The sequence below is a fragment of the Ascaphus truei genome, chromosome 16 (genome assembly GCF_040206685.1).
Source record: "Ascaphus truei isolate aAscTru1 chromosome 16, aAscTru1.hap1, whole genome shotgun sequence".
Classification (NCBI taxonomy): Eukaryota; Metazoa; Chordata; class Amphibia; order Anura; family Ascaphidae; genus Ascaphus; species Ascaphus truei.
Window position 1 is genome coordinate 48,145,848 of NC_134498.1, and position 27,628 is coordinate 48,173,475.

The following is a 27,628-nucleotide window of genomic DNA, read 5'->3' on the forward strand; positions in this document are numbered from 1 at the left end:
CTTCCGCACTGCTCACTCTACTGAAACAGCCCTCGCTAAAATAACAGACGACCTCCATGCTGCCAAAGACAGAGGTCATTACACTCTGCTCATATTACTCGACCTCTCTGCAGCATTTGACACCGTGGACCACCCTCTTCTCCTCCACAGTCTCCATAATCTTGGTATTCGGAACAAAGCTCTATCCTGGATCTCCTCTTACCTCTCCCATTGTACTTTCAGTGTCTCTTTTGCCAACACCTCCTCCTCCTCTATCGATCTCTCTGTGGGGGTACCCCAGGGCTCTGTCCTGGGACCCCTTCTCTTCTCTCTTTACACACTCTCTCTAGGTGACCTAATTACATCTTTTGGGTTTAAATATCACCTCTATGCTGACGACACACAAATTTACCTTTAAACCCCTGACCTTACACATGCTATACAGACCAAAGTTTCTGAATGTCTCTCTGGAATATCATCCTGGATGGCCATCCGCCGACAAACTTAACATGGCAAAAACAGAGCTCCTTATACTTCCTCCCAAACCTGGCCGTACTACCTCCTTCCACATTACTGTTGGCAATACGATCATTCACCCAGTAGCCCAAGCACGCTGCCTAGGGGTCACACTCTATTCCTCTCTCACATTCAAAACGTTTCTAAAACTTGTCGCTTCTTCCTCCGCAATATAACAAAGATACGCCCTTTCTTCTGTTGCTCGACTGCTAAAACTCTGACTCAGGCCCTCATTCTCTCCCGTCTCGATTACTGTAACCTCCTGCTGTCCTGCCTTCCTGCCTCTCACCTGTCTCCCCTACAATCTATACTAAACGCTGCAGCCAGAATCACTCTACTCTTTCCAAAATCTGTCTCCGCGTCTCCCCTCCTGAAATCCCTCTCCTGGCTTCCTATCAAATCCCGCATCTCACACTCCATTCTTCTCCTCACTTTTAAAGCTTTACACTCTTCTGCCCCTCATTACATCTCAGCCCTAATTTCTCGCTATGCACCATCCCGACTCTTGCGGTCTTCTCAAGGATGTCTTCTTTCTACCCCCTTTGTATCTAAAGCTCTCTCCCGCCTTAAACCTTTCCCACTGACTGCACCGCACTTCTGGAATGCCCTTCCCCTCAATACCTGACTAGCACCCTCTCTATCCACCTTTAAGACTCACCTTAAGACACATTTGCTTAAAGAAGCATATGAATAGCACTGTGGATAATCCTGGACACATGATACATAAAGCTTGGCCCCCTGCAGACGCACTTACTAGAATTCCCTCCTACTGTCTCTATACGTTCTCCCTACCTACCAATTAGATTGTAAGCTCCTCGGAGCAGGGACTCCACTTCCTTAATGTTACTCTTATGTCTGAAGCACTTATTCCCATGACCTGTTATTTATATTGTTATTTATATGATTACAACATGTATTACTACTGTGAAGCGCTATGTATATTTATGGCGCTATATAAATAAAGACATACAATACAAAGTTATATTCTAAGCGGCCAAACCCAGCTGTCAAAAGGTTAGCCGTTGAAAAGATCTTTAATAATAATACATAGTATAATGAAACCTACCCAACCCACAAAAGGTTTAGGCATCTTTTTAGAAAGGAAAGGTATACAGGGATATACCAAGTAAGTAAACACAGGAAGGATGTTATTTTCCTCTTATGAGATATAATTAGATGATGCGTTACTGGGGGTTGTGTGTTTACCTTCCTCTGGATCAATATACTGCAAGTACAGATATGGGATAAAGTATCTCATCTAAATGTATCATAGGTTGAAGTATGTATATGTCTTTTTTCAACTTCATCTACTATGTAACTGAGTGACTTCCTACTTAATTATTTTTTAGAATAATAAGTGACTGTGTAAGCGGCTTTAAACCAAGTCTTCGGTTCCGGTCATTTTGTGCACTTTGTGTATTTACTTTCAGCCGGACGATGGACACATCGTTACCTCCCTTCAACACAGCTGTCCTAAAGATTACAAGAAAAACTACAGTGGAAACAGTGTCTCGGAAGAAAGGGGAAACGGAGGCTGAAATAATGACCTGTGATTAGAGATTCATCAGCCATGGAGTGGCCTTCTATAACTCTCCCGTCCACAGGAAATTTCCCTCCGGGGCTCACTTTCACAATGTCCCCTCGCTGGACAAGCTCCACGTCCACCTGAACTTCGCTGCCACAGAGAAACAGGAGAGGTTACATTACACTGCAATTAAAGATACAGAAGCGCTGCCTTTAAGATGCATGCAGGGTCAGCAGCGTAAAACCAAACCAGCGTAAGCGGACGCAGATTTACAACGTTGCGCTGGATCAGGGGTTCCCACCCCCAGCCCTCAAGAACGTTCCAACAGGTCAGGTTTTGAGGATATCCCTGCTTCAGCACAGAGGGTGCAGTCATTTGCAATGGGCCAAATGTGCTGAAGCAGGGGTACCCTAAAATTCAGACCTGTAGGGGCGTACTTGGGGACTGGGGGTTGGAACCCCTGATCCAGACTGAGACAGATGCAATTAAAAAAAATAAACATTTAATTAATTTCACCCTTAAATAAAACCTGTCACTTTTCTTCTTTGCATTCGTTTGGGGGCTTTAAAAAACGAAAAATAAATGCTACCCAATTAAAAAGTAATAAATGCATGTTATATGATAAAACAATGCTAAATATTTTTGAAAGATTTTTGTGTTCATGTGCTTTTCTTACTTTTTTGGGAGGAATATACATTTATTAACAGTACTGGCCTTATACAAATGCAGTAAATCCATTTCAAAAGAAGCCTTTTCTCCACAATTCCATTTATTTGCTGCGGTTTATGAATGGATTTGGATGTAATGTAACACTGATTAACATCATTTCTATTATACGGAGTATTATTTGTTTCACACAACTCTTTGTACATTTTCTCTTAATCTGTGATATCGGGTTTGTATATTTTCCCCGCTTCTTCACAACACAATACCAAAAAGAAATAAGAACTAAATGTTTGTTGAAGTACTTCAAAACGGAGTTGTCAGCCCCCCGCGTAACAACTGTCGCTTCTGTCGCCTGCATTGAGATTAATCGCGAAAGAGCTTCCGAAGTCTTGCCCTGAAAGCGGATATTAAAACATAACTCACGATTCGCACAACACCCGGTCAAATATAAATCATTTTCTGTTTAAACAAAAAGGTTTATGGCCTATGCCAGGGGTGCTCAACTCAAATCCTCAAGACGCCCCAACAGGTCAGGTTTTCAGGATATCCCTGCTTAAGCACAGGTGGCTCAATCAATGGCTCAGTCGTAGCAGGGACTGATTGAGCCACCTGTGCCGAATCTGGGACGGATTGAGCCACCTGTGCTGAAGCAGGGGTATCCTGAAAACCTGACCTGTTGGGGCATCTTGAGGACTGGAGTTGAGAACCCCTGCCTATGCATCAATACATGGTTTTGTTTTTAGAATATATCAGGTTTCTGTTCAGTGTTGGCTGTTATTTTAGCGCTTTGAGAAATATACCTGCATATTTACACTTTAGTTTAACCTCTTCCATGCTGGAGGGTCCTGTAAAGCTTTGTTCTGCAATGCCTTGTAGGCCACTTCAGCGAGAAGGGACCAAACGCCATTTTTACTAAGTCCCCTTATTGCCCACCTGCATTGCTTAGTAAATGGGCCCCATGGCGCATCCTTACCTTTGCCACATGCTCTAACCAGCGCCCCAGGGCGATGAAGACAAACAGCATCGGTGGCGTGTCAAAGAATGTTATCGGGTTCACTTTGGATTTCTCATACATGGCCACCACGAGGATCACCAAGGAATAGATGAAAGCGATGGAGGTCGCCAGGACGATCAGCACATCCATGTTGGCGGTCCTGTGCTTCAGGGCTTTATACGCTTGGATATAGAAGTACCACCCACCTAGAAACTGACAAAGCACAAACACTCACAAGCTGATCTATTGTCTCAGGACAGCAGTAAATACAGACAGGTTCTACACGTTAAAAAGGTTTCACAGTGAATATCAGCCAGGTACGAAGGCAGTTGCTATTTCATCACCGTGTCCGCAGTGCAATAAATGACCAAGTGGACAGATGGCTCACTAGTGTGGTCATGTTTGGGCAGCAGCTTGATTTGAGCTTGTAGCACAATTATCACCTACAGCAGGGGGCTCAAATCCAGTCTTCAAGCACCCCTAACAGGAAATATTTTCAGGATATCTCAGCTTCAGCACAGGTGGCTCAGCTAAAGCAGGGACTGATTGAGCCACCTGTGTTGAAGTTGGGATATCCTGAAAACCTGACCAGTTGGGAGTTAAAATCGAACCGCGATCCATTAGTAACTGCCATTGACAGGAAGGTGGTTAGTGAATTACCGACATATGTTGGTACCCAAGGTGCTCGCTTAAGGCAACGCAAGATGATGTGGTGTGTGAAATCTCTCTCCCAAAAAGGGAAACGCGGTGACTGGTCCTTTGACCTACCTGCACAGGTACACATAACAAGAAGGACAGCAAATTCATGATGGATAAGCCCGGAAGGACCTGTCGTTCCAGGAACATTGAAGGATGGTACACTTCTGTGTCTTCCATGCTCGTGTTGTGATGGGGAACGCTGGGCTGATGACTCTCCATGAACATCATGTAGATCATCAACCCCATTACAGGAACGCAGAAAATCAGGCTGATGAGGAAGGACCGTCTCCACCTTGACAAGACAAATAGGAGCAATAGCAATAGGTACAAGCAACTGCAAGGTGAAAAAACGGCTGAGTGGGTGGAGGTGAACATGTAAAATGTTAAGTAGAAAGAAGCATGGGACACAAGTGTGAGCAGCGGAGGTATTTAAAAGAGAAATCAAAGCGTGTTTTTTTTTTTTACACCGGGGGTCTCGGAGCTGAACCCCATTCTTTTCAGCTCCAGAGACCCTCTGCTTCTGGAGATACAGACCTTCAGAGCCGGTGCCGGTAGTCGCTGCAGATGAGCTACCAGGGTTTTTAAAGTTTAAAGCTCCCACGTAACGTAGGCCAATAGGAAGCTGGAGCTGACAACGTCACAGCTTCCTATTGGCCCGTTTAAAAACGCCGCCATAATGTGAACGCTGGAAGCCAAGCAGAGTGGCTACCAGAATCCCCTACGGAGGTAAGTATCTCTGGAAGCAGGGGGTTCACGGAGCTGAAATTAACGAGGTTCAGCTCCGGAGACCCTCTGCCTCAAACCTTTGTAAACAATACATTAAATCTTAAAAAAAAAAATTGGAATTGAAGAAATCATTTTATTTGATTTAGTATTTGTATAAACGTGTATAACGTTTAACCTTTAATGCTCGTGCTGTTGTATGGTATGTCTGTATTTCTTGTACCGGTAGTCCTCGCTATCCAACGTTTCACTTTACAACGCATGGCATATCCAACGCTTTACAACGCCTCCCTATGGGCTGTTTTTCTACGCCAGAATGCGTTATCCGACGCCTGAATGCGTTATCCGACGCTCACCGCCACTGATTAACATGGGACTCACTTTACAACGGTGTCACTATCCAGCGCTACTTCCAGAACGAGTTCCGGTGGATAACTGAGGACTGTCTGTATTGTTTTATCCTGCTTAATATAATATGTATGGAAAACTCAACGAAGCAAATCAGACAGACATTTTATAATGTTGAAGTAATTCCTCCGCCACCATCAATATCTAAACTTTGAGTTAACAAGTGTAAACTTCCAGTGTTAATGTCATTGGCAGCTTCTAACTCACCAAAAAGAAACCGTGTCAGACATCACAAAAAGTTTTAGTGAACAAATCACTTTCAATATAAACTTAGTTGCTTTAAAGTTTCATTAACAGTAAAATCACACTATCTTGGTTTTATAATCCGCCAATCTTTTCCCACCCAGCAGCAAGCATATTTTACCGACCATAACTGTTGCAACCTTCACCCATCACACTGTAGGTATAAGCAACACCTTTGTGAAGCAGTTTGTGTAGCAGCATTGTTAGAAGAGTGTGTGTAATGTTCCTTACAGTCATTTTGTGCCAATAAAATGTATCCATCATAGAAGGGTGGGCAGCCATGTGTGCAGTGGCGGATTTAAAATTGCCGCCCCTTGGGCACTTCCCTTTTTTCCGCCCGGGCCGCCGCCTCCTACTGCAGCGTTGCGGCGCATGACATTGCGACACCATGTGATGTCACATTGTCAGGGCAACGTCACTTGATGCCGCAATGCTACAGAAGGAGGGCGGCGCGAAGGAGATGGTGAGAGAACTCCACAGAGGCCCCCACGCTTTCCCTGGCAGTCAGTGGGGAAGAGAGCAGGGCCTCTGTATATGGGGAAATTGCCGCCCTAGGCCCGGGCTTAATCGGGCCTAATGGGAATCCACCACTGCATGCTGGTCCTGTCTTCCATGGAGTAACAGAGCAGGGAGAGGGAGTAGGGGGTGCGATACCTTTTATTGGACCTGCAAGTAGTTGATACGTTACAAGCTTTCCAACCTCTCAGGGTCCTTCATCAGGTCCTATCCCTACCCCGAGAGGTTGGAAAGCTTGTAACGTATCAACTACTTGTTGGTCCAATAAAAAGGTATCACCCCCCCTACTCCCTCTCCCTGCTCTGTTACTATATAAACAATATTCTGAGATTATTAAATTGCTTGTTTTACAACCATACAATGCTTGTTTTTCCCCCAGAATTTTGCCTTTTTTTGCATAACGCTTCTCTTTGTGTTTTTATTTGCACACACATATAAAGGAAAGTGCCAGGAATTATTGCAGTGCATCACAGGCCACTCACGATGCGTGCGCACAGAATATGTTCTTGGCATTACACACGGCTATACTAATGCTACAGCGTGTTTCTATGCTGCTGCGGGTCTGAAAACATTCCAATGGAAATCTTGTCGCGGGAAATCACTGATATTTTCATATTGATGCAACATTATACGGTACCTACTGTCTTATCTCTACTGTGTGATCCAGGTGACTTGCAGATCTGTCTTTCTTGACTAAAGAATTGCTGAAGCCCAAGCTCTGCAGAAAAGACATACAAGCCATGTCAGCATCGATCTAGTTCATGCACATGGGACTGTTCGTACGGGGTGGAAGTCATTCACACGCACCGTTACTGGTTAAGATGCGCACGGACATTATAATTACTGCGACTACACTAAATCAACTGTAATTTAGACTAGCGGTGCACAAACTGGGGGGCGTGGCAGTTATAGCGGTCCCGCGCTCTCCCCCCAGACATTTAAATGAAATGCCGGGGGACCGCGCGAGGCCTCTATAACATACTTAACTTCCCTTCCAGCGACGCACCGTCCTGGTAACCCGGAGTCACATGACGCCGCGGGGTCACCATGGCGATGTGATGTCACAAGACCCGTGTGTCATTTGACGTCTGGGTCGAGCAGGGGGAGGGAGCGGGGCGCGAGGCGAGCAGGCAGGGGTGCGCACGGGGAAAGTTTGCGCACCCCTGAGTTAGACCATTGGTTGGCCAGCACCCGTCCTTAAGGCCCCTCCCACAACAGGTCACGTTCTTAGGATATCCCAGCTTCAACACAGGTGGCTCAGAGGCTCAGACGAAGACTGGGCCATCTTTGCTTCAGCTGGGATATCCTGAAAACCTGACCTGTTAGGGCGGTGTTTAGGACTGGAGTTGAGCACCCCTGATTTAGACAATGTTCTATCTTTTCTATATGAATGCGTTACTATAGCTACAATTTCCCTGTATAAGCCGCGCAGCTGCCATGTAATGTGCGCTCACAAACCGCAACCCAAGAGGGCCATTTTCTAACATAGCATTGAAGTCAGGGGTCTCCGGAGCTGAACCCCATTAATTTCCACTACAGGGACCCCCTGCTTCTGGAGATACCTCCGTAGGGGGCGCCAGGAAACCGCTAGCGTAATGGCGGCGTTTCTGAGCTTCATCAGGGCCAATAGAGAACCGTGATGTCATCAGCTGCGGCTTCCTATTGGCCCACGTGACACGGGAGCGTTACATTTTGCCAAGGATACTGGCGCCCGGCACGGAGGTAATTAACGCGGATCTCTGGAGCCGAACCCCGTTAATTTCAGCTCCGCGGTCCCCATGCTTCCGGAGATACCTCACTAGGGATCGCTAGGGGCAGCTCTGCTCCGCTACCAGGGTTCATATTATGGCGGCGTTTTAGGAAGCCGCGACGTTAGCAGGTTAAGCTTCCTATTGGCCCCTGTGACGCGGAAGCGTTAGAATCCCTGCTAGGTCCCCCGGAGCGGCTACCGGCACCCTCTCTGAATGTAAGTATCTCCAGCAGCAGGAGGTCCCCAGAGCTGAAAGGGGGTTCAGCTCCGGACACCCCCTGCTTCTAACCTACGTTAAAAAACAATTAACTTTTGTTTAAATTGCTCCTTTAAAAAGGGTTCTAGTGGAGTAAGACACTTTGTAGGTTGCATCCCAGCATACGTCCTGTGCATAAGTTACATGTAATACACCAACCACTGACACAATGTGTCACATGGTTTCTGTCCGGTGTATACAGAGAAAATGATGCGGGAGAAAAGGGGAAACGATACGAATAGTGAAACACTCACATGTATAATTTTCATGAGATCCCTGGGCCCAATAACCTCCGGGTCGTATTTAATGTGCGCTTTGTTTGTCGCGAGTGCGACGGAGCTGTACAACACGCCTTTAGTTTTCATCAGATGGGATTCTATCTTGTGTACGCAGGACGCGCACGTCATTCCCGTCACCTACCGAGAGGGGGGGGGAGCAACGCCGCGTGTGAAAAGAAAACACATATACAATCGTTGCACAGCGACTGCGGGCTGGAACAATTCTCTCCCATCAAAAGATAACCACTTGTATGAGAAGTGTTTATGGTTAAGGTTAATTATTGATACACTAACTGTGATTGCTTCAGGTCACTTAGCAAATATTTATTGATTTACGTAAATACTTGGACATTTGGTAGAAAGATGATCTCTTTTTGCAAATCCGCTGTAATCCGTTACTGGTTTCTTCTTTCAAATCTTATCATAGGCCGGGGAAGGGGGGGGGGGGGGTTGGCACTCCAGTCCTCAGGGGCCACCAACAGGTCAGGTTTTCAGGATATCCCTGCTTCAGCACAGGTGGCTCAGTCAAAGACTGAGCCACCTGTGCTGAAGCAGGGATATCCTTAAAAAAATACCTGTTGGTGGCCCTGGAGGAATGGAGCTACCCCCCCCCCCCCCCCCCCATCACAAAGAATCAAATTTTTAGTAAATAATGTGCCCAATTCTCAAGGATTTTGTTGGAATATCTTTTCTGTGAGCTTTATTATGCTTCCTTGATTGATAAATCTATATCTCAACTACTCTAGCACTTGGCTTAATATTTGTTTTGTGTATCCTTGATACAGCCAAAATATACATAACTGTACATTGCTTACCACCAATTCTAAAACGCCACCGCCTTCATCATTTTCCAACACAGTCGCTCCAAAGCCAAGATCCTGGATGAGTTCTGCAATTTTGGGGGGCTGTGTGACTCCAGGGTTATATCTTACCTCTGCCTTCCCTGCCATCAGGGCAACAAGGACAGAATATATGCCTGAAACATACAAAGGGGTCTTCGTTTAGTCAAATATACATCATATCTTGCTATGTAATACAACTCCTGCCATATACGCAGATATAATTAGATGTATATAATAGCAGCACTCCGTAGTACCCCATTTTAATTACTGGTACAAATACATTTGACGCCTACAGTTTTCTGCATGACACTTTCTGAAAAACTATTGCAAGGAGACGATTGCTAATCATTATTTTGGAATCCCTATATTTTATTTTTATTTCTGCTTTCTTACAAAGCTTTTTTTTTTTTTCAACTTAAATTTTTATTTTGTTCAAGTGGCATGTACATACAGTGAATATGATAACGGCATCGAACGAGATCGACCTGCTTCACATGCTACTCCCGTATGTGTAGGGGTTGACATTTACAGACATACTGGGTAGACGAACAGACGAACAGGGAAGCCTCGGGACAAGGGGGGAAAGACAAATCGAGGGGGGGGATGGGAGTGGGGGGTGGGTGTCTCCTCCTGTGGTTCCGCCTCTTTCGCACCCTCGCTGGTTCTCTGCGTCTGGGGAATCATTGCTTGCCCTCTTACAAAGCTTTTATTATTGCAACCTGTATTAATCGGTGGTTCACCTGGTGCTATTCTCCCAAATATAATTAAAAACGATGAGATCTTTGTAGCAAGGCAAAAGTGGTGCACTGATTTTTTCCCCCTTTGATACATTGTGTCTGTGCCCCAGAACCGCACCGCCTTTGCCTTGATACAAAGAATCCCCCAGATTGCAACCATTTTTTTTTATATTATATCATTTTGGATGCATAATATTTTAGGTACCACTGAATACTTGTTTAATTAAATCCAGAGTATAATGGGGGAGAACAGCACAGCCTATGTTAACTGGGATACATAATTTTTCAGGTAAATCAACTCAAACAGCAGTTAGCGCACCAAAAATATCCCTTCCCTGCTGGAGTTACCAGCAACACATTGCAGTAAAATGCTTTACAGTCAGGAGCAGAAACAGGAACATATCCAACCGTCTTCTCTGCGCAAATTCCTCTCTATGTTCGCCACGCAGGAAGCACACGTCATGCCCGTGACTTGAATGAAACACTTGGCTGTCGCCGCGTCTTCCTGTTTGCTCTGGACAGCCGTTTTCTCGTCTTTGGTAGGGTGAGAGTTGGGGCGAGTTTTCTGCGATGTTTCCGGTGTCAGACCAGTTTTAATTCCCGCTTTTAAATTGGAAAGAAAAGGAAACGCTTGGATGAAACACTTCTGCCCAGATGCCCGAAGCTTTTTATAATTAACGTTGGCTTAATTGTAAACACCCATCTACTAAAGCAAACAACCCAACGTTAACGCAGTGTTAGACCAATAAATAACCTATGGTTACATTTTTCCGCCAGTTCGTGCTAACGAGATGCAAAACAGGGGTTTCCCCCCCCCCCCCTAACATTGCATATCCACCAAAGGCTGTTACTTGGGTGATCTGTAAAGGTGGCGGTACACCCATCCTGAGAGGGAGACGTTTACTAGAGTTACTTACATACCTCCCCGAACACATCCTCATACAACACGTGTACACATATCTGTGCACATAAAAGGAATCCCCATCTACACGCTAGGCGCACTATCAACTCCCTCACGGCAACACAAAAACATACACAGATAAGACTCTGTGCCAGCATCTCCACAGAGCGCAGGGCAGCACTACATTCTCCACAAAAGGAACACACCTAAGGGCCGTTCTATAAAGCATGCGGCCGTGCGGGCGCGCGTTCCTATGCGAACGCGCGTGCACGTGCCGCATGCTTTCAGTGTATATAGAGCCGGGAGCTGCAGGTAAGTGTATATGCGTGTATATGTTGTGTGAGTGTAAGGGGAGTGTAAGTAAGATTTTTTTTAAATTAAAAAAAAAAGTTTAATAATTTTTTTTTGCACGCACGCACGCACGCACGCACGCACTCACGCACGCACGCACGCACGCAAAGATGAATTTCTTCATCTTCACCGCTGTCTCTCGACTCCCCTCTCCCTGTCGTGCGCGCGGCACATCTATAGAAAGGCTGACTAACGTCAGCCAACTAAAAACCCGCGCGCACGGCGTAGCACGCGCCCGGCACTATAGAACGTACCTAAGAAATATGGCAATTCAAGTCATTTAAACATACAGTACTTGGCATATTGGTATTTGGTACTTAACACAACAGGACTCTTTTGCATAAAGAGCCCTATTGACATTACTTAGAATAAAGGCCCTAGAAAGACTAAGGACAGCGAGTATAATAATCTCCACGCATGAATATTATCATTGTAAGAGATGTGCCCTGTGTCTCAGGGGACTGGGGAGATATTTAGGCTTTGCCATGCAGGGGCAGCACAAACTAGATCAGGGAAGGAAATGGTTTATGAAGCATCTGCAGATCTTTAAATAAACCAGCAAATGTAAACTTGATATTAAAAAAAAAAAAGGTATTGCATGACATGGTATTAAACAATGACATGTCATTGTATGTATCTGCTTCATAGCAAGACGGGGGGAATACTAAAGATTACACGGTAACATCATCCAAAAGCTGTTAGTGGCATTGACAGAAATAATTAAGTTTTAGAAAAAATCAACAGTGTTGTTCTTTTTTGTTTTCTTTGTAGTTACGGGACAAGGAAATGTTAGAATGTGTATCGATGTATAAATTGGTACATTTCATGCAGTTAGGGGGAGATTACCAGTCTGCAAAACCACAGCAAACACATAAACCCGATTTAATGAAAGAAAAAAATACCCATTGCTTCCCAAAAAAAGACTTGTAGAAATCTATTTTAAATTTTTATGCAGCACTTTTGCTGTGTGTGTGTGTGTGTGTGTGTGTGTGTGTGTGTGTGTGTGTGTGTGTGTGTGTGTGTGTGTGTGTGTGTGTGTGTGTGTGTGTGTGTGTGTGTGTGTGTGTGTGTGTGTGTGTGTGTGTGTGAACAGATAGCTACACTGAAGTAACAATGATTATATAAATAAGGTGAATAACAGGGAATAACCAGCACCTGGGGGAAAGAGGTTTTTGGCCACCTGTTTCCCCCCTCTCCCCCCCACCCACCCCAGAAACGATGGACCACCAGGAAAATGGCCCTTTAAGGCTGTGAGCTCCGCCAGATGCCTGCGGCACGTCCCATTGTTGGTCACTCCCCACAGGGACGCCAAACAGAGATAGGACACATTTTAGTACCCACTAGCTTTCCCTTGGGAGACGCGGGCGTTGTCTTGCATACAGGAACTGCCGCAAGGCATCCAGTGTTTGCATAAAGAACACTTAAAAACGACTTGGCAGATACCTACCACCCGTTCCATAACATCCCTTCTTCCCCTCGGCATATGGAATAGCAAATTAGGGCGCCACTTCAGAAAATGAATGTTTATATAGTTCTATTTTAGAAATATTCTTTACAGTAATTATTTTGGCATATCCCCAGTGTGATGCACGGCTGATCACGGGGTCACTAATGTGGGTTACACAGGAAACTTCCCAATTTCTGCTTTATGTATTTACCCAGGGGCGCTCAACCCCAGTCCTGTAGGGCCACCAACAGGTCAGGTTTTCAGGATATCCCTGCTTGAGCACAGGTGGCTCAATCAGTGGCTCAGTCTTTGACTAAGCCACCTGCGCTGAAGCAGGGATATCCTGAAAACCTAACCTGTTGGGGGTATTGAGGATGGGAGTTGAGCCCCCCTGTATTAATAGGTCATCTGCATATTTATTTATTTAAAGAGTGGCGACTTTCAGAAAGACGTGGAAACCCCCTCTACAGACGTTACTGACCCCAATGCACGTTTGGACTTACCAGGAAGTGAGGCATCAAATCCCATATCCTCAATGGATTCTCGTATTGATTCTGGATTGGTAATGGCTGGGTCATACTCCACTGTACCAGTACTGTTTGCCAAAGACACCTGTATTGATTTCACACCTGGTTTCTGAGAGATGAGTCCCTCAATTGATTGCACACAGGCGTTGCAAGTCATCCCTTCAATGTTTATCACAGTAACTTTAGTCACGGGCTCGCAGCTTGACCCGGCAGAAGAGACGGGTAATGACCTCTGGACGTTGACAGTCTCCAAACCTTCCAAGCCCCGGTAAGGACGTGCCCTAAATGTACCAGGCGGCAGAGCTTCTATTGCTCCACTAAGCACATCACAACTGCTGACATTTGGATTGTAATGTACAACGGCGGACTTGTTCTCCAAGGAAACCTCCACACTGGATACGCCAGGGAGTGAAGCAACATTACTTTCAATGTTTACCACACAGGATTTGCAGTGCATGCCCTCCACCTGGAACACGGCTACTGCCAGGTCTTTGCCGGGCTTTGGTTCTCGCGGACACATTTCCCCTATGCCATTAGTCTGGCTATTTTTCAGACGCTCAACATCGATGGCTCCCAGTTTTAGCTTTGGTTTGTTTTTGATTGATGCTGTAAAACCAGCGTCTTCGATCTGGGTCCGGATGTCACCGGCTGCGATGAGGTGAGGCTGATAGACGATGTGAGCTTCTTTGCTATCCAGGGACACTAGTGATAGAATAACATTGCACCATTATATTATTATATATACACCAGGGGGAGGGAGGCGGAGAGGGGTGGGTCATCATTGCTAAAATTGGACTATTTGCTTAATATGACATCTCAATTTAAGAAAGATAAGAATTGTGTCTACCGATAACCATAATATATCCCTGCCTCATTCAATACAAAATCGCTTAAGACGGGGGAGGGGAGTCCTCAAGACCCTCCACCCACGATATCCCTGCCTCAGCACAGGATACGACAGCCACTGATTGAGCCAGCTGTGCTGAAGCAAGGATATCCTTAAAACCTGACCTGTTGGAGGGTGCGGGGGGGTCTTGATGGCTGGAGTTAGGAACCTCTGACTTATGTCACATAGCTTAAGAAGCAGCATGAACTCTCCCACTGCGGGGAAAACACACAAATGATAGTCCACAAAAACAAAAACGGGGGATCTGATACTGTGCCTGATTTCTGCAGCTAAACACTCAGTTAAGTAGACTTAATTTGCTAAATATTTAGAACAATACATTGTCGTGTGACATTCTCTCCTGTGACATTTGCAATATTACCTTTAATTCGTTGCACGCCCTGCAGTTTGCCAATCTTGCCTTCGATGGTGCTGGTACATGAATGGCAGGTCATCCCTTCTATCTTCATCTTCACCAGCACCTGGGAGCGTCTGGGTTCAGTAGACGCTAAAGACTTCTTCTCTGGCGTGATGGGCTCGAGACTCAGTCCTGGTAATTTCAGAATCATCTGGCCGGCGTTTACAGCTGAAGGGATGAAGGTGACGCTGGCTACTCTCCCCTCGGGGGAGGTTTTAACATCCAGAACCCCCTTCATCTCCAGCAAACTGCTGCGTATTTCTTCTGCCGATAGCTCCGCTGGTATGTGAAGGAAGGTGCTGTCAGTAGTTACAGGCAGTGGGTTACCATTTGAAGGTGGAGTCTCAAATCCCATATCATCAATAGCTTCCCGCAGTTTCTCTGACGTCTGAAGTTTAGGGTCATAAATAATAGCAGCATTTTTTCCCTCTAATGATACCTACAAAACAAACAATGTGACAGCGTGAAGCCAAAAACCAACATCAAAATACTTCCTCCAACGCAGCGTTTAGATTACGTAAAAATAAATAAAAAAAATAATCTGTGTATTAGAGCCAGTAAATCCTCTCTGTAAACAGAACTGGTTCTAATGTAAATTTAGCCGTAAGGGATCAATCTGTTTTTTAAACGACAGACCCATAAAAAGGTGTAACCCCTCACACCCCATTAAAAACAAAAAAAACACTTTTTTTTAATGTAGAAATGATCCCAACCTGTTCACTTTTTGTTTCCCCAAACGTAGGTGCGTGTAGCACACAGAAACACACAGAAACACACAGACACACACAGACACACACAGACACACACAGACACACACAGACACACACAGACACACACAGACACACACAGACACACACAGACACACAGAATTTTGTCCTCTTTATAAATTAAAGCATTTTACTCAGGGGCGGGCAACTCCAGTCCTCAAGGGCCACCAACAGGTCAGGTTTTCAGGATCTCTCTGCTTCAGCACAGGTTGATCAATCAGTTGCTCAGTCAAAGACTGCACCACCTGTGCTGAAGCAGGGATATCCTGAAAACCTGACCTGTTGGTGGCCCTTGAGGACTGGAGTTGCCCATGCCTAATCTTATGTCTAGAACTCGCTGATTTTGCTTGGTTCCAAACAACAAATATTCCCCGATTTTCCCTCGTGTTTACTTGACAGAAATGACAGTCACCTGACATCCATCCTGAGGGTGAATTTACGTGGTCTTGTTTTTATTGCGAGCTTTGAAAAGGTCTTTAAAATGATATTGGGAACAACACACATTACCCAATCCAGTTGTTGTTGTCCTCCTGTGTATTGGCATGGTTGTTACATGAAGTGGGAAGCCCAATTTATTAAGTCCGACTATTTTCTATTGTACAAATTGCCTTTGCTTTTCATGCTGGAAGTTACAATACTGGACACATTTCTAATTCTAAGAGACACTTCTGCAGCATCTGTGACTGGAACGGAGAGGACATGCAATTATCTGTAACGTTTGCTAACAAGATCTTGAAAACTTGATTTAAACCCAAGCTATACACATTATTGCCCACAATGTAATTTGTTCCCAAGTAGCCTGAGGGGTAAGAGTGTTATTGTGATTACACAAAGTATATACCGCTACTATTGCTGACATTTTATTCAATTATAAGGTCAAATTACCCATTTACATCAGGCATAAAAGCAGCAGAAAATCGTTACAATGTGTGCTTCAGGTTAATCATATTAAAACTCTAATCCAGGAGCGGCCAAACGCCAGTCCTCAAAAGCTACCAACAGGTCAGGTTTTCAGCATATCACTGCTTCAGTCGTATACTGAGCCACCTGTGCTGAAGCAGGGATATCCTGAAAACCTGACCTGTTGGTGGCCCTTGAGGACTGGAGTTGGCCTCCCTTTCTGTAATCCCACTAAACAAACATTCAAATGAAATCGCATAGCAAAGTAACACATTTCCACCTGGCTTTAACTTCCGTTCCAAAATGTTGAATATACTTGAGGCAAAACTGAAAAAACAAGAGAGAGCTAGAAACCCAATTAGGCACTCAATTCCCAAAAACTGAATGTATAATGAAATGAATTAAAATTAATTTTTAATTGTTCATCAATTTAAAAGAATGGGGGTTAAAATCCACTAGAGGACACACACATAGTAATTCTATGTCGAGTACTGGATGTACTCTGGATAGAAAAATGAACGAAACAGTTTGAGTGGGATTAAATCAATGTTTCGAATGAAGGTACTGGTATACAGTTGACCTAAAAATGAAGGCGTTGCTTCAACAGTAAGGGGTATACAAACACTGAGTATAAATGTAACAGCCCATATACAGTGGTTGAACCGCTAGGGTTAATGAACCCTGTGACAAAGTAGGATCAATACAGATGATATCTAACAAAAGTACTACTAAACAACCAATTAGTGATGTATATAGTTGTGTATGAGTTGCTGCATATATATACAAACCGGTGGTCTGTGCATAGTAAAAGGAAAAGAGCACTGGTTACAGAAACACTAGAGATACGGTTTGGCTATGTGAATGCCTAAGCCCATATTCATGAATGGGTTAACCGCTAGTGTTCTGCGCTCCAATGCTACCGGTAGGCTTTCCCCTGAATAAATACTGATCACTTTAAGAGCTAATAAGCCCTCTGAAGCTCATGGCGTGGCTATAAGTTTGCCTGAGTCCATATAGATAAATGGACAGAACCGCGTGATAACAGGGATACAAATACACTCAGTGATGTGTCCACTTACTGTGAAGATGAATGAACACCTGGTTCTCCTACTCGAGTGAGTGTTTGCACTCGCAGAGTCTAGCAGCTGATCGCTATGCGATACTGGATGCTGCCACGCTAATGCTGACAATGCGCGTGCACGTGATAGCCGACACGCGCGTTTCGCGTAAAACGCTTTCTCAAGGCAGTAGTGAGAAAGCGTTTCTATATAAGGGTTTGTATATATATGCAGCAACTCATACACAACTATATACATCACTAATTGGTTGTTTAGTAGTACTTTTGTTAGATATCATCTGTATTGATCCTACTTTGTCACATGGTTCATTAACCCTAGTGGTTCAACCACTGTATATGGGCTGTTACATTTATACTCAGTGTTTGTATACCCCTTACTGTTGAAGCAACACCTTCATTTTTAGGTCAACTGTATACCAGTACCTTCATTCGAAACATTGATTTAATCCCACTCAAACTGTTTCGTTCATTTTTCTATCCAGAGTACATCCAGTACTCGACATAGGATTACTATGTGTGTGTCCTCTAGTGGATTTTAACCCCCATTCTTTTAAAATTGATGAACAATTAAAAATTAATTTTAATTCATTTCATTATACATTCAGTTTTTGGGAATTGAGTGCCTAATTGGGTTTCCAGCTCTCTCTTGTTTTTTCAGTTATACCCTTACCCAAGGCACCGCTCCCATAATATCTTTTTTCTATACTACATTGCTGTAGCGGGGCACTTTGCTTATATATAGTATACTTGAGGCAAAACAGGTTTATCATCATCATCAAAACTGTATCTAGTCAGGCTGTATATTCATAAACAAAATGATAGGACCGAGTTCTTTATAACTATTTGTGAATGATCCATTACATTCTCAATGACTGAAAAATAAACGTCACGCAGAATTGTGTCCCTGACTCACTGGAAAAGGTCTTAGAAAAGATTAAAAAATATAGAAACTTTGTTATACAGTGCAGACCATGCACACAGCACTGTACACAGTACCGAACAGACTCCCCCACCCACAGAAGATTACATCAAACGTTGAAGCCCGAGGAAAATGGAGATAAAGTGATTTCGCCCAGGGGACGAGGAGCTTAAACGGAGATACACCAGCTTCAAAAGCAGTGACATTACCAATGAGATAGTCTTTCACCCAACTACAATGATGATACCACGGATACTAAACACGAGGAAGATGATCTTCAAATGAGTGATACTCGCTGCACAGCTGTGAGAGATGAGGTACCACATCCAAGATGCATTTTCTAGGAGAAGAGTACATTAAAACTCCAACTTCTAGCTTTTCCTATCACATCATTAGATAGCTCCGGGGAGAAAGTACAAAATATACCTGTAGTCTTTTTTACAGACGGTTCTAAAGTGGCTTTAATAGCTTTTCCTTTTCAGCTGAAAACCTTACGCAAGAAAACTTCAAATACGAGAGACCGCCCCAATCTATATATTGGAAAGGTGGAATTTTTTAACCATCACTACAAATAATATTTTTCAGCCTTAATATGGGATAATTTCATAGTAAAGTATGCGATCATGAAAAGACAGGCTGCTTTATAAAACAAAAAGGTATTTTTATGGGATAATCAGAGTGGACTGAGATTTTTTTTTTAAATATTGAAACTAGTCGTGGGGTTACTTACAGAGATGTATAAATAAAAGGAATGTGTGTTCATACTGTATTTTCTCCTGGGTGGATGGAAACTTTATGTTTGAATAAGATATATAAACTATAAAAGGCACATTTGCTAGTACAGCAGCGCCCCTGTAATACAAACAGCTGCTCCACTGACACAAGGGAACACACAATAATCAGACTGCATAAAACATCTGAAACTGAGATCTAGCTACATACAGGCTAATGGAAAAATATATATCATATAGGTGAGTAGAAATATAGATCATTTAGGCCAATGGGAAATATATATATTATTTAGGCTAATTGAGATGTATGTATGTATGTATGTATGTTTATCATTAGTTATATAGCACCATCCAGGTACATAGCGCCTCACAGCAGTGATACACGGGATATAATAATACAACATAATGGGAATAAGCGCTTCAGACATGAAAGTAACAATAGGAAAAGGAGTCCCTGCCCCGAAGAGCTTACAATCTAAGTGGTAATTAGGGAGAATGTACAGAGTCAGTAGGAGAGTGTTATGTTAAGGGCGTCTGCAAGGGGCCAAGGCCAGTGTATCCGAGATGTACATCTCATGCACGGACCTTAACATAACACCCCTTACTGGCTCTGTAAGATTTCTATGTATCAATCATCTGAAGGTTGAGAAAATGAAATGTACATTTTTTTATTATTTTAGATTCTCCTAACTAAACACTTGCTATGCCTTATTCTGTCTTGTGTTCGCTTGCAATAAGAGATCCCCACGAGTACACACAATGAAGAAAAGACATGTGAGATTTTAAAAATCTCCGTACACGTTATTACATCTGTGAAGAACTCTCTTGCTGGTTCAATAAAATATATCACAATATGCAACACATCTATACTTCTATAGGATCACTATAGCTATTAGAACTATTGCAATGTATAATGTATCTGCAATTATACATGTCCTTGCCTGTGCTGAAATAACTGGCATGTTGTGATAACTATAAGATTTTGACTTCAGTTTAATAATCAAGATACAGTTGTAGCAGACCTCCAGCTGATCACACAAATCGCATTGTAACTCACAATATCACCAAGTCTCCATAGGATTCAATGGCCGTGATAACAGAACATCCCGCAAAAACATGCCAGCGGGGACAGTACAATCACTGGACGCGACGTAACCCCATTGCATCCGATATATACATTGTGTTACTCACCTGAACGCTGTGAATCCCTTTAAGACTTCCAAGCTTCTGTTCAATCGTTTGAACACATGAATTGCAGGTCATCCCCTCCACGGGGATGGAGATCAGATGAGCCCTCGTATCCATCATCTTCACATTACTAAACAAAAGAGAAACAGCAACATTGTAACAAAAAACATAACTGCACAATCGCAAAATAATTTTATTTTAATTCCATTGGGGAAAAAAACAGAGGCATTTTGTTTTATAAAATAGATCAATTTTTGCACAAGCAGTATAACATTTTCCAACATGTGAACATAATTTAACGTAATCACGTTGTCACTGTAACTACTTACTTATTCTTTCCTTGAAGTCGGAGAAGAGATTGCCTTATGCTGTAGCCTGTATATTTTACTCATACAAAGGTTCTGCGGGCGGTGCGTCTAACCGGAGCGGCCATATCTTATATCACTACTTTGCAGACGTGATGTCACCACCAGTTCTCAGCAAGAACAGCAGCGTTCACTAATTAGATTTTACTTCTGCTTCCTGCGTAATACTCAAAGCAGCAGGCTCAGTGGGAGGGGATAGAGTTGGGGGAATTTATCATGCACTGTATAATCAATATCACGCTTCCAGCCATACAAGCCCAGTCACCTTCTAAATGTTACATACAAGAGCACACATTTACATAACTTATGGCGGGTAAGAAAAGTGACAAACCCCCTCCACGGTACAGCGTGCAGCAAAAAAAATACCACTTGTGACCACATTCACATCCGAGAAAGGTGTGCTTTTCCCCATTATCTCTTAGCATACAATGCTGCCACTGCAGCCAGGAATTCTGGGAAATGGCATGCAAATGAGCACACAAGAGCCCCACACTGCAGTTGTTCTCCTGCTCTGTCTTGGTAATATTGCATGGTATTCAACCCCGAGCTGCTTTCCAAATCAAAAGACTGCACTTTTCCAAGAATAAAATGACTCGTACAACTACATTAGACCTAAACGACAGCCTCTGGAGTAGGGGCAGGGTTGTCACCACTCCGGGTTTAACTCGGAGACTGCGGGTTTACCTAGTAAACCTCCGGGTGGTGGGAACTTTGGGCGGGCGACGGCAACGTCTCCCGGCATCTACCCCCTGCAAATACGGGCAAAATGGCTGCGTGGCAGCAAACGGCGCCATGTTGCCATGTCAACGGGAACGCCACGTGAAGCCCGTTGCCATGACAACAAGATGCTACAACGCCAGGCGGCGCCATGTTGTCATGGAAACTTGACGCAGCGTGACTTCCCATTGTCATGGCATCGCGGGGGGACATGCCGGGAGGAAGCCAGAGGTAAGTGCTTTATTTTAAAAATAGTAACAATAATTTCCGGGTTGGCCTTCAGTCGAAGGTGGCAACCCCATGTAGAGGGTATGATACCTTTTATGGGACCAACAAGTAGTTGATACGCAACAAGCTTTCCAACCTCTCAGGGTAGCGGTAGGAGCTGATGAAGGACCCTGAGAGGTTGGGAGGCTTGTAACATATCCACTAGTTGTTGGTCCCATAAAAAGTATCATACCCCCTACTCCCTCTTGTTACATACAAATTATTTCCTCTTACTATGTTAAGAAGAGTAATTGTCAAGCTATGAGTGGTCAGCACACTGCCAATGTAACAGGTCATTCTTACACTCATACTGCAACCCATCTCTGAGAAATGTACATTAACCTTTGCATTCCTGGAGAGATCTGCATTGCACTGAGGAGATGTCCAAGAACTCCTTCTGTTTTACTTAAAGTGACTGTGTATAGCGCAGTTTCAACATCACATCCCCTACCGTCTCTGTAAAACTCCCTAGATCCCACAGATGTTATATATGTTTTTCCTGCCATTTGTTTTAACGTCTGGTTCACTTCTTGTATTACAACTCCCTATATTTGAATGTCAATTCGGTTAAACGCCATCAACAAGGCCGATTCTACGTTCTGGTTTATATAACAAATGCATCATTTGTTGTCAAGCTCCTTGTCCAAAAATATAAATAAAAACCACTTATGAAAGTGTAAATTACATGTAATATTCTGCAATTATGTAGACATTTTTTGCTTTGATATGTGCTTCTGTTTTTAGTAAAATATTGCTGTGTTTGGCACATTGGTCCAGCACATGATAAAAGCGGAACAGCCATGTAACTTAATTATTGTGCTTCAATTTTTATGAATGACTTTTTTTGTTACACATCTGAAGCACTGTAATGTTTAGGCAAACATCACATAGCGAGTAATATTGTAATAGCTGAAAAAAATGGTTATTGCTCATCTAAAAGTTAGTTATACATGTTTAAAAAAATACTATGTTAGTTTGCCTGGATTAAAAATTACCATCTGCTGCACTAGACTTTTTTTTTGCTTAGTCATTGGATGGATTTACAGTTTTCTGTAATGAAGTAAACAAGGGTCAATATGCAGTGTGACTGGATGTAATAACAAATCAGTGTCTTAATTAATATTAATAGCAGGAACATTTAAAAAAAATTACTTTACAGGTATTTTAGATCAGCAAACAGAGTGTTTACTTTCATTGAGGGAATTAGAAAGACGTTTCCAACAATCTAGTTAAGGGCATCAGGATAAAAATGCTATTTAACTGCTCATTTAGCAAAGTTTGTTAGTTGCAGAGTATGTGGAAATAAAAAATTTGGGAGTAACTGTGTTAGAGAATGAGTGAGTGTGAGATAGTGTAACTGTGTTAGAGAATCTGAGTGAGTGTGAGAGTGTAACTGTGTTAGAGAATGAGTGAGTGTGAGATAGTGTACGTGTGTTAGAGAATGTGAGTGTGAGACAGTGTCACTGTGTTAGAGAATGAGTGTGAGAGTGTAACTGTGTTAGAGAATGAGTGAGTGTGAGTGTAACTGTTAGAGAATGTGAGTGAGTTAGTCTAGACAGTGTGTGTGTTGCAGTGTGCGTGTGAGATACACTTACACAGTGTCACACACTCACATTGTATGTTAGAGAATGTGAGTTGGTGTGTGTTAGAGACTGAGCGTGCTAGAGAGTGGTCCCATATCCTGCAGAGGGGGCACAGGTAATTGGGGGGGGGAGGGGAAGGGGGGAGGAGGTACAGGGCAGGGGGGTGTACAGGGCTGGGGGAGGAGGTACAGGGCAGGGGGGGGGTGAGGTACAGGGCAGGGGGGGGGGGTGAGGTACGGTGCAGGGGGGGGTGAGTTTCAGGGTACAGGGCAGGAGGGGGAGGCACAGGGCAGGAGTGGGGTGAGGTGCAGGGGGGGATGAGGTACAGGGCAGGGGGGGTGAGGTACAGGGCAGGGGGGGTGAGGTACAGGGCAGGGGGGGTGAGGTACAGGGCAGGGGGGGTGAGGTACAGGGCAGGGGGGGTGAGGTACAGGGCAGGGGGGTGAGGTACAGGGCAGGGGGGGTGAGGTACGGTGCGGGGGGGGGTGAGGTACGGTGCGGGGGGGGGGGGTGAGGTACGGTGCGAGGGGGGGTGAGGTACGGTGCGGGGGGGGTGAGGTGCAGGGCACAGGGCAGGAGGGGGAGGCACAGGGCAGGAGGGGGGTGGGGTACAGGCGTCTAGACCTGAAGAGAAGGAGGAGGTGTCAGAGCCACATACCTCTCCCGGTCCCGGACCCACGCTCTCCCCCGGTACCGGCCGCCCAACTCCAGTCCCTGTCAGCCAGACGGCCGGATAGACAGGGAATTATCGCGAGAGCAGCGTGCAGGACGAGTCACGTGACAGAGCGTGAGCTTGGCGTCACCATGGATACCCCGAGCAGCAGGGTTAGGTTACCCTCATCAGTCAATGATTAATGTGATCACGTGCCCATATCACATATAAGGGTAACCCTGCCCTCTATATCACATGCCCATATCACATATAAGGGTAACCCTGCCCTCTATATCACATGCCCGTGTGATATATTATAAGGGTAACCCTGCCCCCTATATCACATATAAGGTTAACCCTGCCCTCTATATCACATGCCCATAGAATATATTATAAGGGTAACCCTGCCTTCTATATCACATGCCCATATAATATAAGGGTAACCCTGCCCTCTATATCACATATAAGGGTAACCCTGCCCTCTATATCACATATAAGGGTAACCCTGCCCTCTATATCACATGCCCATATCACATATAAGGGTAACCCTGCCCTCTATATCACATGCCCATGTAATATATTATAAGGGTAACCCTGCCCTCTATATCACATGCCCATGTAATATATTATAAGGGTAACCCTGCCCTCTATATCACATGCCCGTGTAATCTTCTTATAATATATAAAATCAAAGGTTGGTACTAGCTGCGGTGAATGTGATTGGTCCGTGGCCACCCCGACTGTCATTGCCCAAGAGGTACGCCCCACTGTGACACACACCGCCCACACGACTGTCATTGGCCAAAACTTACACTGACATCACTGACACACACCTACTTCACTGTCACACACTTGCACTGACAGCATACCCCCACAGAACCCCTGCAGAGTCCTTGGTAAGTTCATCTCACACTCTCACCCCTGTGTGTACACACACACACACACACACAACATTTTAATATGTCCTGTTTCATTAAGATTTTCTAAAATGGCCGCAACACCAACTGACATGTGCGCTCCGCACATGCATATCTCTATGCGCTCCTCTCAAATGTCCCTTTCTCTATACGCTCATGCACAAGTGTCGCTACATTCAATGGCCACTTTCACAATATGTCCCGTTTTCTATTTATTCCCCATCCTGTGTAAAGTATATTATTAATTTTCATTAAATCATCACCGCCAGCCACGCTGTGCATTTCTTGCTTTACCTACGCACTTACCAATTATTTATGTCCCGTTTTCTATCTGCGCTCCGCAACAGCATATCTCCGCACCGGCATATCTCTATGCGCTCTGCTCAACTGTTAAATTATTCACTACTTCTCACCCCCTCTGCTGGGCACTCGCGTAAGGTCACACAAGATGGCGGCATTGCCAATACTGAGGCGGTCTGTTCCCGCCCAGCTCCTGTCAGGTGCGTGTTTTCCCACCCAAAGACCCGTCACTGTACGGGCGCTCACCCCCTGCCCCCCTCCCCCCCTCCCCGTGACGGTTGCTCCCTCTATCAGAGAGGCTACAGGATTTACCCGCGCTGCGGGGTCAATCAGAATCCAGACATAACCAGTCGGTGTGTCAATGTCACACAGAGTGGGCGGACATGCTTTGTGTGGGGTGAGGGCCACCCTCTGTCTATAATAAACACTCATGGCTACCAGCCCCCTTATAAAAAAGGCCTCACCTCCCTCCCCAGCGCTCACTCACCTCACCTCCCACTGTCCCCCCCCTCCTGTCTTCTGTCCCCCCCCCTGTCCACTGCACCCCCCCTGTCCATTGTCCCCCCCCCCCTCCACTGTCCTCCCTCCTGTCCACTGTCCCCCCCCCCTCCTGTCCACTGTCCCTCCTTCCCTCTGGGGGCTGGGAGAGGGGGAGCACACAAATAGGGGGGAGAGGAGGGAGCAGGAAATTTAACTCACGGGCAACGCCGGGTCTCTCGGCTAGTATATTATAAGGGTAACCCTGCCCTCTATATCACATATAAGGGTAACCCTGCCCTCTATATCACATGCCCGTGTAATATATTATAAGGGTAACCCTGCCCTCTATATCACATGCCCGTGTAATATATTATAAGGGTAACCCTGCCCTCTATATCACATGCCCGTATAATATACTATAAGGGTAACCCTGCCCTCTATATCACATCCCCATATAATATATTATAAGGGTAACCCTGCCCTCTATATCACATGCCCATATAATATATTATAAGGGTAACCCTACCCTCTATATCACATGCCCATATAATATATTATAAGGGTAACCCTGCCCTCTATATCACATGCCCGTGTAATATATTATAAGGGTAACCCTGCCCTCTATATCACATGCCCATGTAATATATTATAAGGGTAACACTGCCCTCTATATCCCATGCCCATATAATATATTATAAGGGTAACCCTGCCCTCTATATCACATGCCCATATAATATATTATAAGGGTAACCCTGCCCTCTATATCACATGCCCGTGTAATATATTATAAGGGTAACCCTGCCCTCTATATCACATATAAGGGTAACCCTGCCCTCTATATCACATGCCCATATCACATATAAGGGTAACCCTGCCCTCTATATCACATGCCCATGTAATATATTATAAGGGTAACCCTGCCCTCTATATCACATATAAGGGTAACCCTGCCCTCTATATCACATGCCCGTGTAATATATTATAAGGGTAACCCTGCCCTCTATATCACATGCCCATATCACATATAAGGGTAACCCTGCCCTCTATATCCATGTAATATATTATAAGGGTAACCCTGCCCTCTATATCACATGCCCATGTAATATATTATAAGGGTAACCCTGCCCTCTATATCACATATAAGGGTAACCCTGCCCTCTATATCACATGCCCGTGTAATATATTATAAGGGTAACCCTGCCCTCTATATCACATGCCCATATCACATATAAGGGTAACCCTGCCCTCTATATCCATGTAATATATTATAAGGGTAACCCTGCCCTCTATATCACATGCCCGTGTAATATATTATAAGGGTATCACATCCCCATAATAATAGCATGTTCTTGTATAGCGCTGCTAATTGTACGCAGCGCTTTACAGAGACATTTTGCAGGCACACAGGAGCTTACAATCTATGTTTTTGGTGCCTGAGGCACAGGGAGATAAAGTGACTTGCCCAAGGTCACAAGGAGCAGACACCGGGAATTGAACCAGGCTCCCCTGCTGTAATCTCAGTGTCAGTCAGTGTCTTTACTCATTGAGCCACTTCTTAACCCTGCCCTCTATATCACATGCCCGTGTAATATATTGTAGGGGTAACCCTGCCCTCTATATCACATGCCCGTGTAATATATTCTAAGGGTAAGCCTGCCCTCTATATCACATGCCCGTGTAATATATTATAAGGGTAACCCTGCCCTCTATATCACATGCCCGTGTAATATATTATAAGGGTAACCCTGCCCTCTATATCACATGCCCATATAATATATTATAAGGGTAACCCTGCCCTCTATATCACATGCCCGTATAATATATTATAAGGGTAACCCTGCCCTCTATATCACATGCCCGTATAATATATTATAAGGGTAACCCTGCCCTCTATATCACATGCCCATATCCTATATTTTAAGGATAACCCTGCCCTCTATATCACATGCCCATATAATAGATTATAAGGGTAACCCTGCCCTCTATATCACATGCCCATATAATATATTATAAGGGTAACCCTGCCCTCTATATCACATGCCCATATCCTATATTTTAAGGATAATCCTGCCTTTACAGGAAAAGAAGCAGGTGACACTGTA

The 27,628-nt window shown here is 44.4% G+C and overlaps 1 protein-coding gene across 4 annotated transcripts in view; it reads right to left on the reverse strand.

Annotated features, from left to right (window-relative positions):
• The window catches only part of ATP7A (ATPase copper transporting alpha), a 57,085-nt gene that overhangs the window by 19,107 nt on the left and 10,350 nt on the right, over nucleotides 1–27,628 (reverse strand). For 2 of the 4 annotated variants that reach the window (XM_075573488.1, XM_075573487.1), the window contains exons 2-12: nucleotides 20,249–20,375; nucleotides 14,627–15,101; nucleotides 13,335–14,060; nucleotides 10,541–10,735; nucleotides 9,369–9,529; nucleotides 8,530–8,691; nucleotides 6,911–6,987; nucleotides 4,449–4,671; nucleotides 3,660–3,893; nucleotides 2,989–3,080; nucleotides 2,043–2,170 (exon numbers count right to left, since the gene is read on the reverse strand). In XM_075573488.1, the coding sequence (XP_075429603.1) occupies nucleotides 2,043–2,170; nucleotides 2,989–3,080; nucleotides 3,660–3,893; nucleotides 4,449–4,671; nucleotides 6,911–6,987; nucleotides 8,530–8,691; nucleotides 9,369–9,529; nucleotides 10,541–10,735; nucleotides 13,335–14,060; nucleotides 14,627–15,101; nucleotides 20,249–20,375 (2,600 nt within the window). Of the gene's footprint in view, nucleotides 1–2,042; nucleotides 2,171–2,988; nucleotides 3,081–3,659; nucleotides 3,894–4,448; nucleotides 4,672–6,910; nucleotides 6,988–8,529; nucleotides 8,692–9,368; nucleotides 9,530–10,540; nucleotides 10,736–13,334; nucleotides 14,061–14,626; nucleotides 15,102–20,248; nucleotides 20,376–20,574; nucleotides 20,706–23,835; nucleotides 23,974–27,628 lie in introns of those variants that run through there. The other 2 variants (XM_075573489.1, XM_075573492.1) reach the window with 2 other exon arrangements.